The sequence below is a fragment of the Acartia tonsa genome, chromosome 10 (genome assembly GCF_053477335.1).
Source record: "Acartia tonsa isolate MP-2025a chromosome 10, ASM5347733v1, whole genome shotgun sequence".
NCBI classification, from domain to species: domain Eukaryota; kingdom Metazoa; phylum Arthropoda; class Copepoda; order Calanoida; family Acartiidae; genus Acartia; species Acartia tonsa.
The window spans coordinates 14,993,621-15,010,830 of NC_137269.1; the positions used below are offsets into that span (position 1 = coordinate 14,993,621).

The window sequence follows — 17,210 nt, forward strand, 5'->3', positions numbered from 1 at the left end:
CCCTTTAATAGTAAAAAGAGTGCAAATAAACTACAACACACTCCTCCCTTTCCCTTTCTGGCACACCAAATGAACCATATCGTAAATAAAAGTAAAATTGGCATGAGGGATGGATGATCTATTTTACAGTATTGCTCCGTATCAGATAAAATTACGATGGATAACGTTGGTTCTGAGCAACACTTTAAAACCGTATCGTATGATAAAGAATTTTTCCGTTGTAAATAGGGAACATTTTGATTTTAAACAGCATGTCTATAATACAAAGTAGCTTGATGTCTGTCCGTCCGTAGTCCGTCTGAAGCTTAAGATCTCGGTAACCACTGAACCGATCGGATTCTACTCTTCAGGGAATATACCTACTGGTCCTGTGGTGGTTTTAGGCTATTTTCTTGAGGGTGGGACACCCCTCATTCCCCAACCACTCCCAAAAAAATATTTCCCACTCCAAATTTTTTTTTTACTTTTTCTTATAAAATCTAAAATAATAAATTCGACTCTCCCCTCCTCAAGTGCCCCTAGAGGCCTCTAGGGGGCGTAGCCGCTAGTTCCAATATAAAATGACAATTAAAATGTGTACAATCTTTTTCCTAGAATCCACTAAATCTTCCTTTTCTTGATTATGTTCACCTTCACCAGCATGCAAATCATTGTATAAACCTTAATACCCAGCAAAGTGAAGCTTAATTATACATCTAGATGATACCTAATTAGTTTGACACAAATTAAATTAGGTGTACATTAAGGTAGTGAAATCTCTTGTTTGTTTCAATATTATATTTGCTTTATTATTGTCCATGATAAAAGGGATAGGTCCCTAAAAGCATGAAATATATGTAGAGACTTTGTACACTTATTGAATATAAAATTTTAGTATAAAATTTTGCCCTGGACGTCTGGGCTTGTGTTTGTAGTTATCAATCCAATTCTTTTTGTAAAATGTCTCATATGATTGGATCTACCTATAAAACTTTGAAAATTGAATTTTGGCACTTTCCTTACAGGTGGTAGTGGGGCAAAACACCCCAAAAACACTAAAATATTAAGTACTGAACTTACTTATTAGATTTTAAAGATATCGAGCTGATTTTTTTTTTATTGGAAACTACTTTTACATAACTAAAATTAGTAGTAACTATAGATTTCATTTAAACACTATCCTTCTAGGTGCTTTTGGGAAACCAAAATACAAAAAGGGTGGGGGGGGTAAATGCAACCATCTCGTAATCAGTGAGCAAATTGCACTTAGAATTCGAATTTCGATCTGAAATTTTTCATGAGTAATCCTTGGTAGGTCTATTTTCCCTAAATCGAACAAAAAGTTGAAAAAGTAACGGCTAACGGCTAATGAAATTAGAGAAAAATTTGTAATCACTAATTTCATTTCTTGGAGATTTGTGTCAAACTCTTTTAATTACTGTTTAGTTAAAGGGTGCAAATAAAATACCTTATAAAATTCTATATATCTACATTCATAGTAAGTTAAAGATCCCTTAATCCATTTGCATTAGGTGTTTAGTGACAGATATTCTAAAAAACAAATTTTATGGCAGAATTGTTACTAATACTCTATAATGAAACTCATATCTAAGTTGTATACATACATAGTAGAGCACCTCTGGATTTAAACAGAAACCATGTATGAGGCCAGGATTAGAAATTGAAAATTTTATGCAGAAGTATTAATCCATGCTACAGGGACGTCCATAGGGGGGGAGAGGGTAAAGGGTTGATTATATCCCCCGAACGAATTTGGGGGGAGGGGGAAGTTGATTTTTTTATTAGAGATTATGGGGGGAGTATTTAATCTTCCCAACAGATTTCAGGGTGGGGTAATTAGCAAATTTTACCCACGGGGTAAAATTGTTTTTTCAAAGCTTCGTTCGCTATTTAAAAAAAAATAAAAACAGCTTGGACGTCCTTGCCACGCCAAATTTAAAGACTTTAATTCAAGTATTATGGCTTCTTAAAGAATTTTTGTCTCATAAAAAACACTATAAATGAATTTAAGTATTGTAACTTTAATGGTTTAGAGATACATAATATTTTATGTAATGTATTTAACTTGGTATTATTAATTTAGCTTAAATTCAAATATATTTGATAAGGGTCAAGCTTCTGAGATATTTCTTTAGTTAGGTAGCCTGTTAATTGAGTGAAGGATACAAAAATATTCAAAATTTTTCTCGTACTTTTTAAAGAATGTTTTTTTAGATTTTATCACTCATGAAGAAATTTTTATTTCCCTAACATTTTATAAACTGCTACCAGATGAATATATTAATAAAGATTATGATTCTGCATAAAGTATCAAAGTCCTCGAAGTTACCACACTTAACTATTTTTCAAATAATAAGTCTTTTTAGGGAATCATAATACTTAATTTAAAATTAGTATGATTTACTTATAAGATAATATATCATTGTTGAGGTTTCTGTATGCAACTTGACCCAATCCTGTCGTAATCTTCTATATATAGTATACTTGCTGCAAATATTTGTTTTTCATAATATTGAAACTAGGAATACCTTTTACCTTATATGCTAACTAAACCTTTGTATGCAAATAAAAAGTAATACTATAGTGACCCATCACCGATAAAATTAAAAACTAAACTAATATATATTTTCCTATCAACTTACCTAAATACGCATCAACAATAGTTGAAACTCCCTTCATAGCTTTAAGAAATATAGATGGTAAAGAAGCCAGACATGGATGATAAGTTGGGTCAACAACTCCAAAGGATTTCAACGCATACTCCTATATAATTTATATTATGAAAAAAAATATTGATAATTTTCATCTGGACATGAAGAACTTCGAAGAACGGTAAGCTTCTGAAATTAATCCCATAATTTCTGAGGGCTTGGGCTTAAGTCGTCATGGGGTTGGTTAAAACACTTTTGTACAGCTTCTAGGGCCAGCTCAAACTCATTACCCGCTATGGCATGAGAGCTCCTTATTTTTACCTCACCGTTGCCAAGTATGACTAGTGTCCCACATCAAGTCACCGTAATGAATGACGCTCGCTGCAGAGAAGCTTGGGATAAAAGTAGTACTCGTATTATGTACATGACTAATGAGCATCCAGACTTACTCAATAATCTTCCTTATTACACATACACAACCATTTTCATGATTGTATTACGAATGAAAAATTAGAGTTAACTTATGGAGATTTGAACTCAAACTCTAACCATGGTAGCTAAGTGAGCTTCCACTGATCCACATCGTCCTCTTGCTTTTAATATACAAATAGTATGGCATGGGTATAATTTTTAAAAGAAAAAAAAAAGCTGAACACGAAGCCACTGATTTGTTAAAGGCAACAAAATTAAATCTTAGAAATATAACAATAAAAAGTGATCTGCTGTTAGGAATGCGGGTCTGAAAACATTTCAGGTCAATTGTAAATAGGTACAACTAACAAAATAAAATCAAACCTTAAACTGTTGAGTATTGCTGACTGCAATAGGTTTAGAAAGTTCGACTGGGTTGCCAATGCAATTAAGAAATCTGAACCAGGACTGGGCAACACATTCATTCGTCATAGTATCTGGTATCAACTCACTATCCTCCTAGAAAAGAAATTCAGAGTTTAAAAGTAAAAAATATGTTGTAAAATTTTCTTTTTTTATCTAATAAAAAATTTATATTACCCCAAAAATATTTAAGTTTTATTTAAATAACCTATGAGAAAAAAAATGTTTTAAAAAACTTTTTTACAGGTTTTGGATCGTCCTAGTACCTATTTAGGATTTTTAAAATTCTTATAATAAAGTAACAAGCTGTTTGTCTGTTTGTTTGTACCGAAGGATCTCGCTAACCGCTAAACATATCGGATTCTCCTTAACAGGGTAGCTTCTCAAAGGTCCCGGGTATGTTTATAATTATTTTTGGGGAGGATACCGCCACCCTTCCAATAGAAATAAAAAAAAATCGAAAATTTCGAACAGACTTTAACGCATCATAGACATGAAATAAAAAAAATTACAATGCTATTAGAGGCCTCATAGGGCGTAGCCGCTAGTCTGTGTGTCTGTCTGTGTGTCTGTCTGTATGTCTGTCTGTGTGTCTGTCTGTTTTCGCCCCCCTCAAATTTTTTTTTTACTTTTTCTTTTAAAATCTAAAATAAGAAATTGAATTATTAAATTCGACTCTCTCCTCCTCAAGTGCCCCTAGAGGCCTCTAGGGGCGTAGCCGCTAGTATAATATATTGGGTTAATATAAACTTTAAAATTACCTACTTTAAAAATGCGAACAAACATAATTATCAATTTAACAGTCTTGATTAATATATTTAATTTACAATATGAATATTATCAAGATAACTAAAACCTAAATGAGAAACTTGCAGGTAGTATTTACCTTCGGGATGTTAAGAACGGGAAATCTAGGCCCATATAGAACTCCAAGTAAGCGAGATGTTAAACAGAGATTTACTCTATTCCATTGAGTTACAAGACCTTAATAATTAATGTTAATTAGTTTTAATGACCAACATAAAGTAAAATAATTATGAAGTACAATTAGCTGAAGAGAAAATAATTGTATTTTTTAATGAAGGTAAGTCAATCTAAAGATAAAATTAAGACAATGTTGTCCATGAGTAAGAGTAACGAAATTGGAATAAATACAAAAACTACTATTAATACTAGACCCAACACGTGCGTGTGTCTGTTTCTAACCTGTTCTATGTCTCCAGTTCATACACATTTCTCTAAAAGTCTTCCACAAAGTTGGACTTGGAAATGACTTGACACAAGCTATCAACCAAATTTCAAACAAAACTCCAAGGACTCTTTCACAAAGTTGGTCTCCGATGTCGTCTAAACATTTTAAAGCGGTGTTCAAGATTTTAATCAAGTTTAATGACAATTTGCAACCTCCTGAAACAATTTTTTATGAAGCAAAAGATATCTGAAATGATTTGATTTTTCTCATCAGAAAAGATTTGTATATATCTCATTGTATTGGCAGGTTTTTTGCTATTCTTTGTGTCCTTCATCCGAAACTCCTTATTCCCCAAAACTTAATTTGAATTGAGTATGGAGTAGCTGGAATCCTTTTCCATGTGCGTCAAAAGTTTGCATTTTCCTTAGTGAATGGACAACAAATCCTAAGGGTATCAATTTATAACTCCTAGGTGCAAGAATTCTAGTAATTAGAGGGGTTTGAATGAATGACATCTAGGTATGATCATTTCCTTATTTAATCTGTATGTTTGAATGATATAGAGCAAGCATATAGAGCCTAATTAATGTCTATTTCATGTTGATAATGATACAACAAAGTAAGAGGGGGGATGTAATGACATCTAAACTTAAACAGTGAGCACAATGGTCTAAATATTAAGCTAGATTCTTGAAACTTGGTACATAAGCCTAGTCCAATAGGTACTACATCCAAGTGAAAAAAAATCAATAATTTTTCATTTTTAGGTTAGGTAAGAAAACCCTGCGGAAATGGGATTTTTAGGCCTTTTTTTTATCTATTTTGGACTATTTTGATGTAGAAACTTACTTTTATTGTATGTCTATTCATAAGGACATTATTTAAGATAATTCAGCAAGTAGGGGACCAAAACTCAAAAAAAAATCATTTTGATATATAACACAAACTTTAGGAAAAATGCACTTAACCCCTGTGAGCAATTTCCTAAATAATATTATACATATATTCTTCATTCGTATTAATTCTATAATATTTTTTAGACTAAAGAGGAGTATGCACGAACGTGATTCTAAGCACCTTGCAGCAGTGATTCTAAATGTTTTTTGGTGAATATACTAGAGTTATGTTCAAAATAGTTATATCAATTCTAAAAAATAAGTTTTACCTTGGTTTTATATTAAAAAAACTTTAAAATGTTAGGCCTTTTTTGGCTATATATCATCAAATGTTTTGTTTAGTTAAAAATGCTGTGACACAAAAGTAACCTTTCGCAATGAAAAATGTTATTCTAGAAAAAGGGATGGTAACCTGTAATATTTTATTAGTGTACTTTAGCAATTTATAGCATTTGATTATGTTTTGGCGTTTTATTTTATTTAAACCTTTGAACTCAATAAAACATTTGATTATATTTCATCAAAAAATGCCCAACATTTTTAAGTTTTATTCATAGAAAACCACGGAGAAACTTAATTTTTTTAGATGAAATAACTATATCAAACACCTTGTATATTTAAAAAAATATTTAGAATCACTGCTGGAAGGTGCTTAGAATCACTTGCTCTCGTTCATGCATAGTCCCCTTTTAATTACATTTTATTCAATAAATGTTATATGGAATCCTTTTGATCTTCACATCTCAACTCTGGGAAATATTTGTCTGCCGAAAATAGATCTTATATATCTACATGGACAATCTGCCATGACACTCATGATGATAATAGGTTTTAAAAGGAAAACCAAAGCTTAAAAATGTAGAACAATTTTCTAAAATAAAACAGATGAACAGATCTTTATTTGTAAGCAGCCAAGAAAATAAAATATAAACATCAAATAGATAAGAATCTCCACAACATGAAAGAATCATCATCAAATACTTTCAATTTATATCTAAATAACCTTCGTAGCAGCCACGAAAATAAAAGTTTCTAGTAATATAACAGACGGACATTTTAATTATATTTATGTATCAATTTACCTATAGATTACAATATTTACCTTTGACAGCCGGAGGAGAAAGAAGTGCATCATTGATTGCTAATAAAAAGGATAATAAAGCCTCCCATGTCTCTCTTTCCATTACAGTCGACTGGTGGGCCAATTCCTAAAATAAAAAGGAGATATAAATGTTAATATGTAATTTTTGCCTATATGTTTAATTAAATAAATTCCATATCCCGTTGGATTTTAGTGGACACTGAACTGAAAATTATATTGTCCCCCAGTTTATAAACTAGTCAGACAAAATTTTTGTTTTCAATTTTGGGAGTAAATCTTAATCTTAGACGGATTTAATAGAGTGTCAAATCTTTTACCAACGATTCTATTCCTCATTAAAAATATAATGATTTAGTGGTTAAGATTAGATTTATTATTCTTGGGTGTACTGTACAATTACATACATAGAAAACAAAAAAAAACAATAATAAATGAATTAAATGAGTATTATATACATTTAATATAATATCATTATCATATGTATACAGTCAAATTTTATTGATATGGTTAATCTATAAAAAAAAGGGAGAGGTAGGTTTCTGGTAAAATCCGTAAAGGTGTGTGTTTTATGGCTTAAAAATAGTAGTAGGGCGATAATATTCACTAAATATGTGTATTTCTTATTGAAAAGAACTATAGACAAATTTTTTTTTAAAAGTTAACATTAATTTTAATCGTTCTACTACTACTACTACTTATAACACATAACCTTTACGGATTTTACCAGAAACCTACCTACCCCTTTCTTCCCAAATGGCAAGTGGTTAAGAGTTCAGTATCACGTTTTCTTAATCATAGCAAACAGAAAACCAACTCTTTATTAAATTAAATTGATATTCTATGCCTCTAAAAAAGAATCTAACTATAAATTTTAGCATACCCTTTTGCATATGAACCCCTTTTTATAAAAGCTAGTCATCTAAATAAGAACTGTTACATAGTTTTAAACTGTTAAATATTGATTACCTGAACACGTCTGAGAACTCTATGACAGACAACAGCCTGTCGGTGAATTGTGTCCTGGGCTAAACATTAAAAAAATATTAATTAAACATTATTAGGTAGTTAAAATTTAAGGATAAAGGTTTACTTAAAAGTTAAACACTAAAAGAATGTGTTATTTAGCCAGATAAAGATGGAGGGAAATTCTCTATCCTTTATTAATATCTAGCAAAATTAATTTAAAACAAGATTAGGTTTTATGAAAGCTGTTAGCTGATGCCTTCTTTAAATGAAAAAAAAAGATTGCTGTCAATTCCTGCAAAGACACAAAACCCTTTACCACCTAGAATTTATTTTTAAAACACAAAGGAACCCAACTCCAAAAAAAGAGTTATACTACCGAAATTTGACATGTCCAATGTTATGGAGGTTCCAAGGGTCATACAATTTACGATAAAGCATTATATTTGAATTGGCGGGTCGTGTGAAAACCATACATTCTCTAAAAAGAAATAATGAAACGTTACATAGATTTTTCCCAGGCTCGGCAGCCGTGACTAAGCCTCAAATTTAATCCTGTTTTAATGCTTTGAAAATTTATTTGAAATGATGGATTGTCATATTTGGTTCAGGTTTAGACTTCAAGATGATTTTTATATTTATAAAAAGTTGGTTTCCCTGATGCTTACATCAGGCTAAAACGCAGCTGACAAGCCCTGATTTTTTCTACAGAAAAAAAGTGTTTGTTAAAAACAAAATCTATCTTTAAAAGGTATCTACTTTAATTAAAATGTCATCCACATCAATTTCTTGCCTATTAAATTAAGCCAAGGGTGTATATTTTTAAAAGAAAAGGGAAAAAATAAAAAGAAAGAAAGGATAAAAGGAAAAGGGAAATGGAGAAAAGAGGAAGGAACAAAAAAAGGCTAAAAAAAGATAGAGAAGAAGTTATGAGCCGCCCTAAATCAGATCCCTTTTTGACACCACTGTTTTAAGCTGATTTTTACAGAAAGGGGGAATGAAAAAGGGGGGTGGGCAATAGTCAATCCCTGATTGAGGGTAAACCAAAGAGGAATAAAAGATTGAACATAGGAAATAGAAATATGAGAGGAAAAAGGAAAAACAAGACATCCTGAACATACTTAAGTATATAACATTCATAGCAGTCCGGCAGAAAAGGTAAGAAATTAAATTTAGTTGAAAAATATACACCCTTGATTAAGCCAATAATTTTTAAAAAATATTTAAATGGAAAATAATCAAAATATAATAAAAGTCATGCAAGCTACAACATTAACTACAAAAAAATAGTTGACATAAACAAGTACCTACTACAATACTAAGTACAACAAATATTATACCAATTACTTTAGTGGATTTATTGTATGAAAAACATACTGGGGGACCAAAATTTTCAAAATTAAAAAATCCTGAGATGATATTAAAATAATCTAATATTATATGATAGATTATAAGTATTATCTTTGTAAAGCATTAAATACCTATATTATACTATTATTTTCCTATTTGTTTTATAGAGTACTAACGGCTTCGCCCCTAGACTCTAGGGGCTTTGCCCCAAGAGGTTTGATCAAACAAATTTTTTTTTTTGGGGGGGGGGATTTTTTTTTAGGGGGGGTAGTCGACCCCACTATTTTAATTTTAGTTTTAAAAAGAAAAGAAAAATTGTGGAGGGGGATTTTTCATTTTTTTTTTTTTTTTGGGGGGGGGGGGTTAGGGGTGTCCCACCCCCCAAGAAAATAGTTATAAACCTTCCCGGGACCTATGAGAAGCTACTCTGTAAAGAAGAACCCAATCGGTTCAGCGGTTAGAAAAATCCTTTGCTACAAACAAACAGACAGACATCGTTCTACTTTGAATAAAGTTTTATTTAACTAAGTGAAGTATATTTTTATATTTTAATATATCTTGGTCTTTTTACTAAACAATACGTACACAAGACCACTATTCTTTACCTAAATCCTGATAGATGAAAGCTTGAGATGCTAAAATTATATTATCAGTTCAGTTTTAAATATCCTAGTGCGAAGACATAAATATTAAGAAAGTTTACATTAACAAAAATACAATTCAAATGTTTAATAAACATATCGCGAAAGAATGAAATGATAAAAGAACTATATAAGAATACTTTATATTCAAGTAGGTAACGGAAATATATAAAAAAAATTATTAAAAATGCTGCAAACTAAGACAAAGGAAATCTTATATAAAGGAAAAGAAACATATGTAACGAAACAAAAAATAAAAGCCAGAAAAACAATAATGTTTAATGTTTATATATATGTACGTGAAGACATATAAAAATTCAGTAAAATAAAGAGAAATGAATAGAAGAAGGTAAAGAAGCATTCAGAAGCAAGTAATTCTCTTATTTAAAAGAATTCTGGGGTGTATATTCTACACGAGATCCCATCCCCAAGGGAGGGCGGGGGGGGGGGGGTTAAAAATATGTAAGAGGGGGAAAAAATTCAAATAAAAGAGAACTTCCCCCTCGTGGGGAAAATACAGAAAAATATGTGGGAGGGGTAACATAAGGGAATAAAATAAAGAGTACCTACTAAAACATTTTTCAATTTTTTAGGGGGAAAAATTAGGGGAGAGAAAAAAATAAGCATGACAATATTGCAGCCGGGGAATAAAATGAATTATATGCAGAATATACACCCCTGAAAGAATTTAGAAGATATTAAAAGTTACTATATTCACATGAAGAAAAAAAAGAAGGGGGAGGGCAATCAAAAGATCTCAAAAGTGCTTAATTCGTACAGAATATCCAGATTTCATCAAGTAGGTAAAATTTTTATAAGAATAACTTTAATTAACCTCCCCTTCTAAAGAAACTTTTACAGGTTTAAGTATAAAGTTTCTTTATTAAAAGGAAGCATTCAGAGTAAATTTCACCCAAGAAAAATAACTAGGTGTATATTAAAAGAAAAAGCAAGCAAAAAAAGGTTTGAAGCATTAAAAATAATATTATCCTTGAAATAGATCTACAAACTGCATAACACAAGAAAAATGAGGGAGATTGAATCCACTTATTTCACCTGACGGCAAAGTTTTGCCCTTGACTAATTTGTCAGTTGTAGTGACAGCAGGATTTATTTGTTCCTCTATAATTTAATAAATCAAAGTCTTATTTAACTATAAAAACAGAATTTTCATAGCTTTATAACTTTACTTTAAATGCAATATGTATCAATTTCTTATTCAAGATGTCATAATATTCTTAATATCTGTTCAATCCAAAAGCAACAAAAAATTGACTACAAAAAATTTTGGATAAGTTTTTTATTTAGACAGTAGAGAAGGAGGGGTCGGTTTCTAGCTAAATTAGACCATTTGAACTAATTAGAGGCTCTATTTTGAAAAAAATGTCCCACTGCGGACCATTAGGAATCATTAACTTTTTCATTCATTTTTCTGTCAAACATATTTCTTAATCCCTATCAAAGCTTAGGTCCAAATTTGGTTCCCGCATTACCCCCCACCACTCCTTCTGCCCATACTTATATAATAAACATCTCATTTTGCATTAGGTATAAAAAACATTATTCATATACCTTCTCCTTTTCTTGGAATAAAAAGATGATTTAAATGTGTTATAATCTTCTGTCCATAAAAATTGGGATCCTCTAAAACTGGCCTAAAAATAAATGAAATTGTTTGTTTTTGATAATTACCAATACTTTCTTTTGTTTGTTCCACAAGAGACAGAATTGTGTTTGGATGTTTCTCTTCGTATGTGAGATAGGTATTTTAAATATTAGGATATTATTGTTTTCAATTTGGAAAAAAAGAGAGATAAGGAGACTTACTTTGGAACACATATCTTAGGATTAGGTAGAAGTGCAGACAACCACTCACAGTAAATATTGACACTGTCACTGATGACCTTGTGTTCTGTTAAAGGTAAACACAGGCCATGGCAAATCACTTCCATGCACCAGTTCACCTCCTAACACAATGAAAATAATTATTCGAGAACCTTTTCTATTATGATCTAAATGAAAAATTAAATTTTTTGCAATCACACAAAAACACACTTAGGCCATTTTTGGACATATGTAAAGTTACCCAACATAGAGGACTCAATCGTGATTGAGACCTTAAGCTATAGACAAAAAATACCTTACTACTTTAAATCAAAACCCAATTCCAGTCCCAACTGAAAAAACGGGTTTTATTGGTTTAACCCGTTTTTTTTGTAGGTAATTACAAATGTTAAAAAAGGGCCTTAATAAGGAGAAATCTTTGAAGTAAAACGCTCTAATTTTTTCCTTCAAAAATTATAGTCAATTTAAAAATCTTTTAAAATTTGAAGACAAATATGACGATAAAACATACAAGGGATATGATTCAAAATCGAAATTCATATCTTTGTCCACAGACCGAATTCTAAAAGGGGGGGGGGGGGGGGTTAATGCAACCATCTCGTAATCAATGGCACTTAGAAGATGTCGCACTAATACACTTGTCCCCATTTACGTTTGTCGGTGCAACTAGAAAGTCCCCTCCAAAATAGTTTTAAACCTTCCCAGCTACGTTCTATAGGAGAATCTTATAGGTTCAGCGTATAGCAAGATTCTTTGGTACAAAAATACAAAATCATAGATATTAGGTTACTTTTATATAAGATTAGGTTAAAAACTTTGCTATAACAATATATTTATGTGTTTTCAATTAATTTAAATAGGCGAAAGGTTTGAGCAATAGAGTATGGTTTGCGTTTGTTGCGAAGATCTGAGTTTTTTTAACATTATACCTAACCACCAAGATTAAATTTTCTATGTTGAATTTTTAAAATTTAATTATAAACCAATTTTACTGTTCTTACCTGTTCAGTATTAAGAGCAGACGGTTTAGCATCAGATGAAACAGTAATTCCCAAGTTGTTGGCAACAGTTTTCACAACAGCTGATACAACCTAAATATAAAGAATGTTGACCTAAATCTCTAGTAGGTAGGTAGGTAAAATAGTTTCGTACCCAAGTTTGATTTTTTATACCTTTCAATACAATTATTTTTACACATTTCTTACCAATTCTAGACAAATTCAATGATCTTAGCTCACCTGCCCAACTTTTCAAAATGTAAAGGATTTTTATATAAGGAAAAGTTTCAATTTGTCTTCTCTACTAAGACATCTAGTATTTTGCAATGGCATTAGAAATTTAAGCAGTAATTCAGAAAGTTTGTTTCTTAAATATTTGGGACCAATCCAACAATCTTTTCGTCTCTTAGGTCAAGATGTTAACAACACAGTTTTTCTATATAGTCTATTCATGCGCATCGTATTTAGAATTTTAAAATTTCCTACAACTTTTCTCTAAAGATTTTGAATTTTTGTTATTTGCTTATCCTTTGCCGCGCCCCAGACACTTAAGTCATACTCCATGTGAGAGGTGAAGCAGGGCTGTTATAATTTATAAATGTAGTAAAAGTACCTGTTTACTATCATCTTGTGGTAATTTTGAGAGGACGGATTGTGTTGAGTTGCCCAAACATTGAAGCTGAATAGTCAGGGAGCTCCAGTCAGCATACATTTTTATTTACTCCTAATTCATCTGAAATATTAATAAGATTGTAAAATAAAATGGAACTTTATAATAATTAAACGGGAGTGGATACAAAACGGCGACAACTACAAAACGACGACTGTTACAAAACGGCGAAAAATGATAGGTATACTATAAATAGGACCTATTAAAAAAACCATGACACTGTCGTCTAGATGTAAAATTGGGTAACTATTCTACAATTTGAATTCCGAAAGACTGTATTATCAATTACGAAGCTATTCTAAAATTCCAAAGGACTGTTTTTCAGCCACATTATGTAAAATGTGATTTTGTTGGCTAATGTTTAAAAAAGCGGCTAGATTTGGTTTGTGAAGATTCTGCTTACGTAAGGGTTATTTATTCTATAACTCACTTGGTCCGTCGGTCTGTCTGTATCAAAAATCATTTGGCCGTCCATCTAATAATACCACGGAGCAACTACTTTATATCTGATTATATCCTTCTGTCTGCCTGTTGTGGTCACTTCTTCCACAAAATTCTTTGGCGTTTTTCTTGCTTTATATGTATGCGCTTCGTAGCGAAGACTATATTATATTATAGGTGTTGTCATCCTTGTTCGATTTATAAGAACAACTTTGTCCGGAAGTTAGGTAGGTACTTTACAATCAAACAATATTTTAGATAAAAATAAATTGTATAAAAAATACCCCTATACTAGGGTTGGGCCGGATATCCGGCTACCGGATATTGAAACTATCCGGCCGGATATCCGGCAATATAATCTTTTATATTTTACTCTGTTTTTTATAATCTTAAATGGCTGTAATTTTCTTATTATTGAAGCTAGAAGAACAATTTTTTCTGAATAGGTATGTTTATCTTTATGTAAATTTTATATTAGAAATATCAAGACATAAATTTTGGTGGTGGCAGCTGCCAGCCGCAAACCGACGGTTTGCAAGTAAACGGCAACGGATTTTATGAAATTGTAATATGTCATGAAGATATATAAAAAAAACCTAAGTTTAAAATTTGAAATCTTCAAGTAAAAGTTTGCGGTCACAGAAACCGTTTAAAGATTACTGGAGACCTGGAGGTTCAGGACTTGCAGGATTATACCTGGAACCTGAAATCGACTTGAACACCAACATTACACATGAGGATGTACGACTATAGAATATTTTAGTATTAGATAACATGAAATGCTTTGTTCAGTAAAAAATATTTCGAAAGTCACTCAGTTATAGCCCTTTACCTTTTATACACAGAAAATAAAAATATATAAAAAAAACAGAGGGGGGGGGGGGGTGGGCAGGCATTAAACGCCACCTCCCCGCCCATCCTTCAACCATTAGGGGTTGATATTACAGATTGAGGTTAGTAATAGTTAGTTAGATTTATGTACTAAGTAGAAAGATCATTTAATAGTTACTTAATTTTTAAGTTCTAACCTTAATTCTATCCTATCCTATTATATAAAGAAGTAAGCTTTTTTTGTCTGTAGCGATGGATCTTGCTAACCGCTAAACCGATATGGTTCTCCTTTAGAGTGAAGCTTTTGTAGGTCCCAAGGTGGTTTTAGGCTGTTTAATTTTTATAAAAAAAATCGTTGTAAGGTTTTAAGTTATTTTTCTGGACATTCGTGTCCCTTCTAATATCCCTAGATACTAATGACGCAACCGCTAGTATAATATAAACCACCAGTTTATGAAGAATTTTTTTTTGCGGGTATAGTCCCTTTCATGTTAACGCCCCTTAAGGAGCGATTATTCGTATTTCCACAGTAGCTGTCCTCCTATTTCTAGCCCCTCGCGTGGGACTCTAACCTTGCGGGGCCAATTGCCTAACCCTGCGGGGCAATCACCTAACCAAATCTAACCTAAAATAACCTATTAAAAGCAATTTTAAAATTACCTTGAATCGCCCCTTAAGGTGCGTTGCCACGAAAGGGACTATATCCTTTTTTGATACTTTAATATGTAGTAATTTGGCCGGTTATCCGGTTAGTGTGGGCTGGTATATGACGATCTTTGTTTGTAAGAAAAACATAACCTTATAACAAAATAGCTTCGTTTCCAAAAAAAATTAAACATATGTATCTTTATTGACTTTGTATATATATAACTACATTTTGACTAGAAGTTGCAATGCCTTATCACTTAATCAGATTTTGATTTTAAGTTAATGCCTGTATATAAATGCTGTTTTCTTTCTTTTAACGCGTTCTCCAATAAATGGGTTTCATTCTTCATATGTTTATGCACCCAGGCCAAAAATAATTTGGAATTTGTAACTAAGCTTTCATAAGAGTTAAAGTTTGGATCCTACAAAAAGAAATCAAATTAAAGACAAAATTAATTTTTATGGTCAAAAACTTATTAGGTAGGTATTTTTTAATGAATTTCTTAAATACATAAATATCTAACCTGATTTCCAAATAGAAACCGTCCCAGTGTAGCCCCTTGAAAAGCCACGAGAATATCTGTACACGCATAATGCCGAGCATTCTTTATAGTAATCACATTTGAGTTGAATTCAGAACCATCAAAACTTGTTTCATATTTCTTCATAGTTGTCAAATTTTTCTCTCCTTGAAATCTTTCAAAATTTACAAACAGAAGCTTTTCAGTATTGGGTATATTTGCTTCTTGTTTGAGTGGAAACATCCAGGAATCCAAAGCAATTCCAGCAAAGAAATATTGGTCATGATTAGTAAGACAACGTACTGTAGTTGCACCTCCCATTGAATGCCCCGAAATAATTGCTTTTTCTGTTCCAATAATTCCTTTGAAGCATCCTAAACCATCAACAACCTTTGCAGTATCATTTGAATGCTTTATAAAATAGTCAGAGTGCCTCCCTTCATCTATATCCTTCAAAGAGTGCAGACATTCAATAACTTCCTTTTCTCTGTAATCCAGCTGCCTTGCACGCAATTCTCCTTAAATTATCATATAAATTATTTCATATTTACTTATAAGTTATAACCCTTAAAAAAAAGAGCATTGTGAATAAAACTTCCAAGATAGTTAGGTAGTACCTTCAGGTTTTCCTGGAGGAAGTACTTCTCGCTCCAACCAAGATATTTGTTCATCTGGAGACTCTAAATTCATCCTAACACAAGCACTCTTGTCTCCATGTTCTATTGCAGCAACAATATAACCATGAGAAGCTAAATCTGTACAAAGAGAAGAATAAGTAGTTCTGCATGCAATCAATCCATGGGAGAAAATAATCAGAGGAAATCTTTGATTAGTCGGATTTCCAGATTCTATAGCATATATTTTTGGATCTCCACAAACCCATTTAAAGAAAAAGGCCAAAAGGCTGGTTGCATGGGATGACAGAGTACACTTCAACCTAAAATATTTTTTTCCTTTCAAATATTAACTTAAGAAATAGTTCAAGTGAAATGGTAATTAAGATAATATGTTAAAAAGATTTTTTTGAAGAAATACAATAAAGCCTTTTTATCAATTAGAGACATATGTATATCAAATAAAGCTAGCTAACCTATCAATTATTGTAGTTCTACAAAGAGGAACAGGCCATTTAGCTGCCACATAAGCATGAGCGTATTTAGTATGAGGTAACCAAGAAGGAAATCTTCTATGGTCTACTTGACAACTTGTTGGATAGTATAATCTGTAGAATAAGGGAAGCTTTTCTTCTCTAGGACGAGAAAATATATCCAGACAACCAACAGTGTATTTTCCACTTGGAGCGGGCAGATGGAATATTCCATTTGTCTTGGGCAAGCTGTAAACCATTTTTAGTCAAAACATCTGTAACTGAATAAATAATGTAAGTTTAAAATGTAAGAATAAATCATTTACCTATGAATATATATACTTAAAGGGTATGACAGACAAATGTGGACCTTTTACACATAAAATTGCGCGGCTTGTGTTATTAGTAAAAAAGTGTTACGCATACCGTTAGAACCGCTATGAACTCTATCATTTATGAAATATTAGAATAATTCCTGTGCTACGTATAGTGGGTAAGCTACGTGGTAAAATGTCCTAACTGACGTTAAACTTGACTAGT

The 17,210-nt window shown here is 31.7% G+C and overlaps 2 protein-coding genes across 7 annotated transcripts in view; both read right to left on the reverse strand.

Annotated features, from left to right (window-relative positions):
- Nucleotides 1-13,205, reverse strand: part of LOC145329503 (ral GTPase-activating protein subunit beta) — a 33,167-nt gene extending 19,962 nt beyond the window's left edge. For 3 of the 6 annotated variants that reach the window (XM_080173702.1, XM_080173701.1, XM_080173697.1), the window contains exons 1-12: nt 13,086-13,205; nt 12,476-12,565; nt 11,457-11,596; nt 11,202-11,284; nt 10,686-10,751; nt 7,642-7,700; nt 6,676-6,781; nt 4,692-4,832; nt 4,372-4,469; nt 3,447-3,581; nt 2,643-2,763; nt 591-660 (exon numbers count right to left, since the gene is read on the reverse strand). In XM_080173702.1, coding sequence (XP_080029828.1) covers nt 591-660; nt 2,643-2,763; nt 3,447-3,581; nt 4,372-4,469; nt 4,692-4,832; nt 6,676-6,781; nt 7,642-7,700; nt 10,686-10,751; nt 11,202-11,284; nt 11,457-11,596; nt 12,476-12,565; nt 13,086-13,184 — 1,208 coding nt within the window. In that variant the 5' untranslated portion in view covers nt 13,185-13,205. Of the gene's footprint in view, nt 1-590; nt 661-2,642; nt 2,764-3,446; nt 3,582-4,371; nt 4,470-4,691; nt 4,833-6,675; nt 6,782-7,641; nt 7,701-9,593; nt 9,624-10,685; nt 10,752-11,201; nt 11,285-11,456; nt 11,597-12,475; nt 12,566-13,085 lie in introns of all 6 variants that reach the window. The other 3 variants (XM_080173699.1, XM_080173700.1, XM_080173703.1) reach the window with 3 other exon arrangements.
- Nucleotides 13,205-16,975, reverse strand: LOC145329504 (platelet-activating factor acetylhydrolase-like). The gene is made up of 4 exons (XM_080173704.1): nt 16,674-16,975; nt 16,201-16,520; nt 15,587-16,101; nt 13,205-15,484 (listed from the first exon to the last, which is right to left on the reverse strand). Exons 1-4 carry the CDS (start codon nt 16,928-16,930, stop codon nt 15,320-15,322), a joined length of 1,257 nt encoding a protein of 418 aa, XP_080029830.1. The 5' UTR covers nt 16,931-16,975; the 3' UTR covers nt 13,205-15,319.
- Between the last annotated feature and the right edge of the window lie 235 nt (nt 16,976-17,210).

Bases quoted from the DNA above. Each gene is read 5' to 3' on its own strand.
- LOC145329504 (XM_080173704.1), bottom strand. From the start codon at position 16,930: ATGGTTTACAGCTTGCCCAAGACAAATGGAATATTCCATCTGCCCGCT. The intron at 16,102-16,200 runs GTACTACCTAAC...TGATAATTTAAG, and splicing joins TCCTCCAGGAAAACCTGAAG to GAGAATTGCGTGCAAGGCAG. The intron at 15,485-15,586 runs GTTAGATATTTA...TTCTTTTTGTAG, and splicing joins GGTTTCTATTTGGAAATCAG to GATCCAAACTTTAACTCTTA.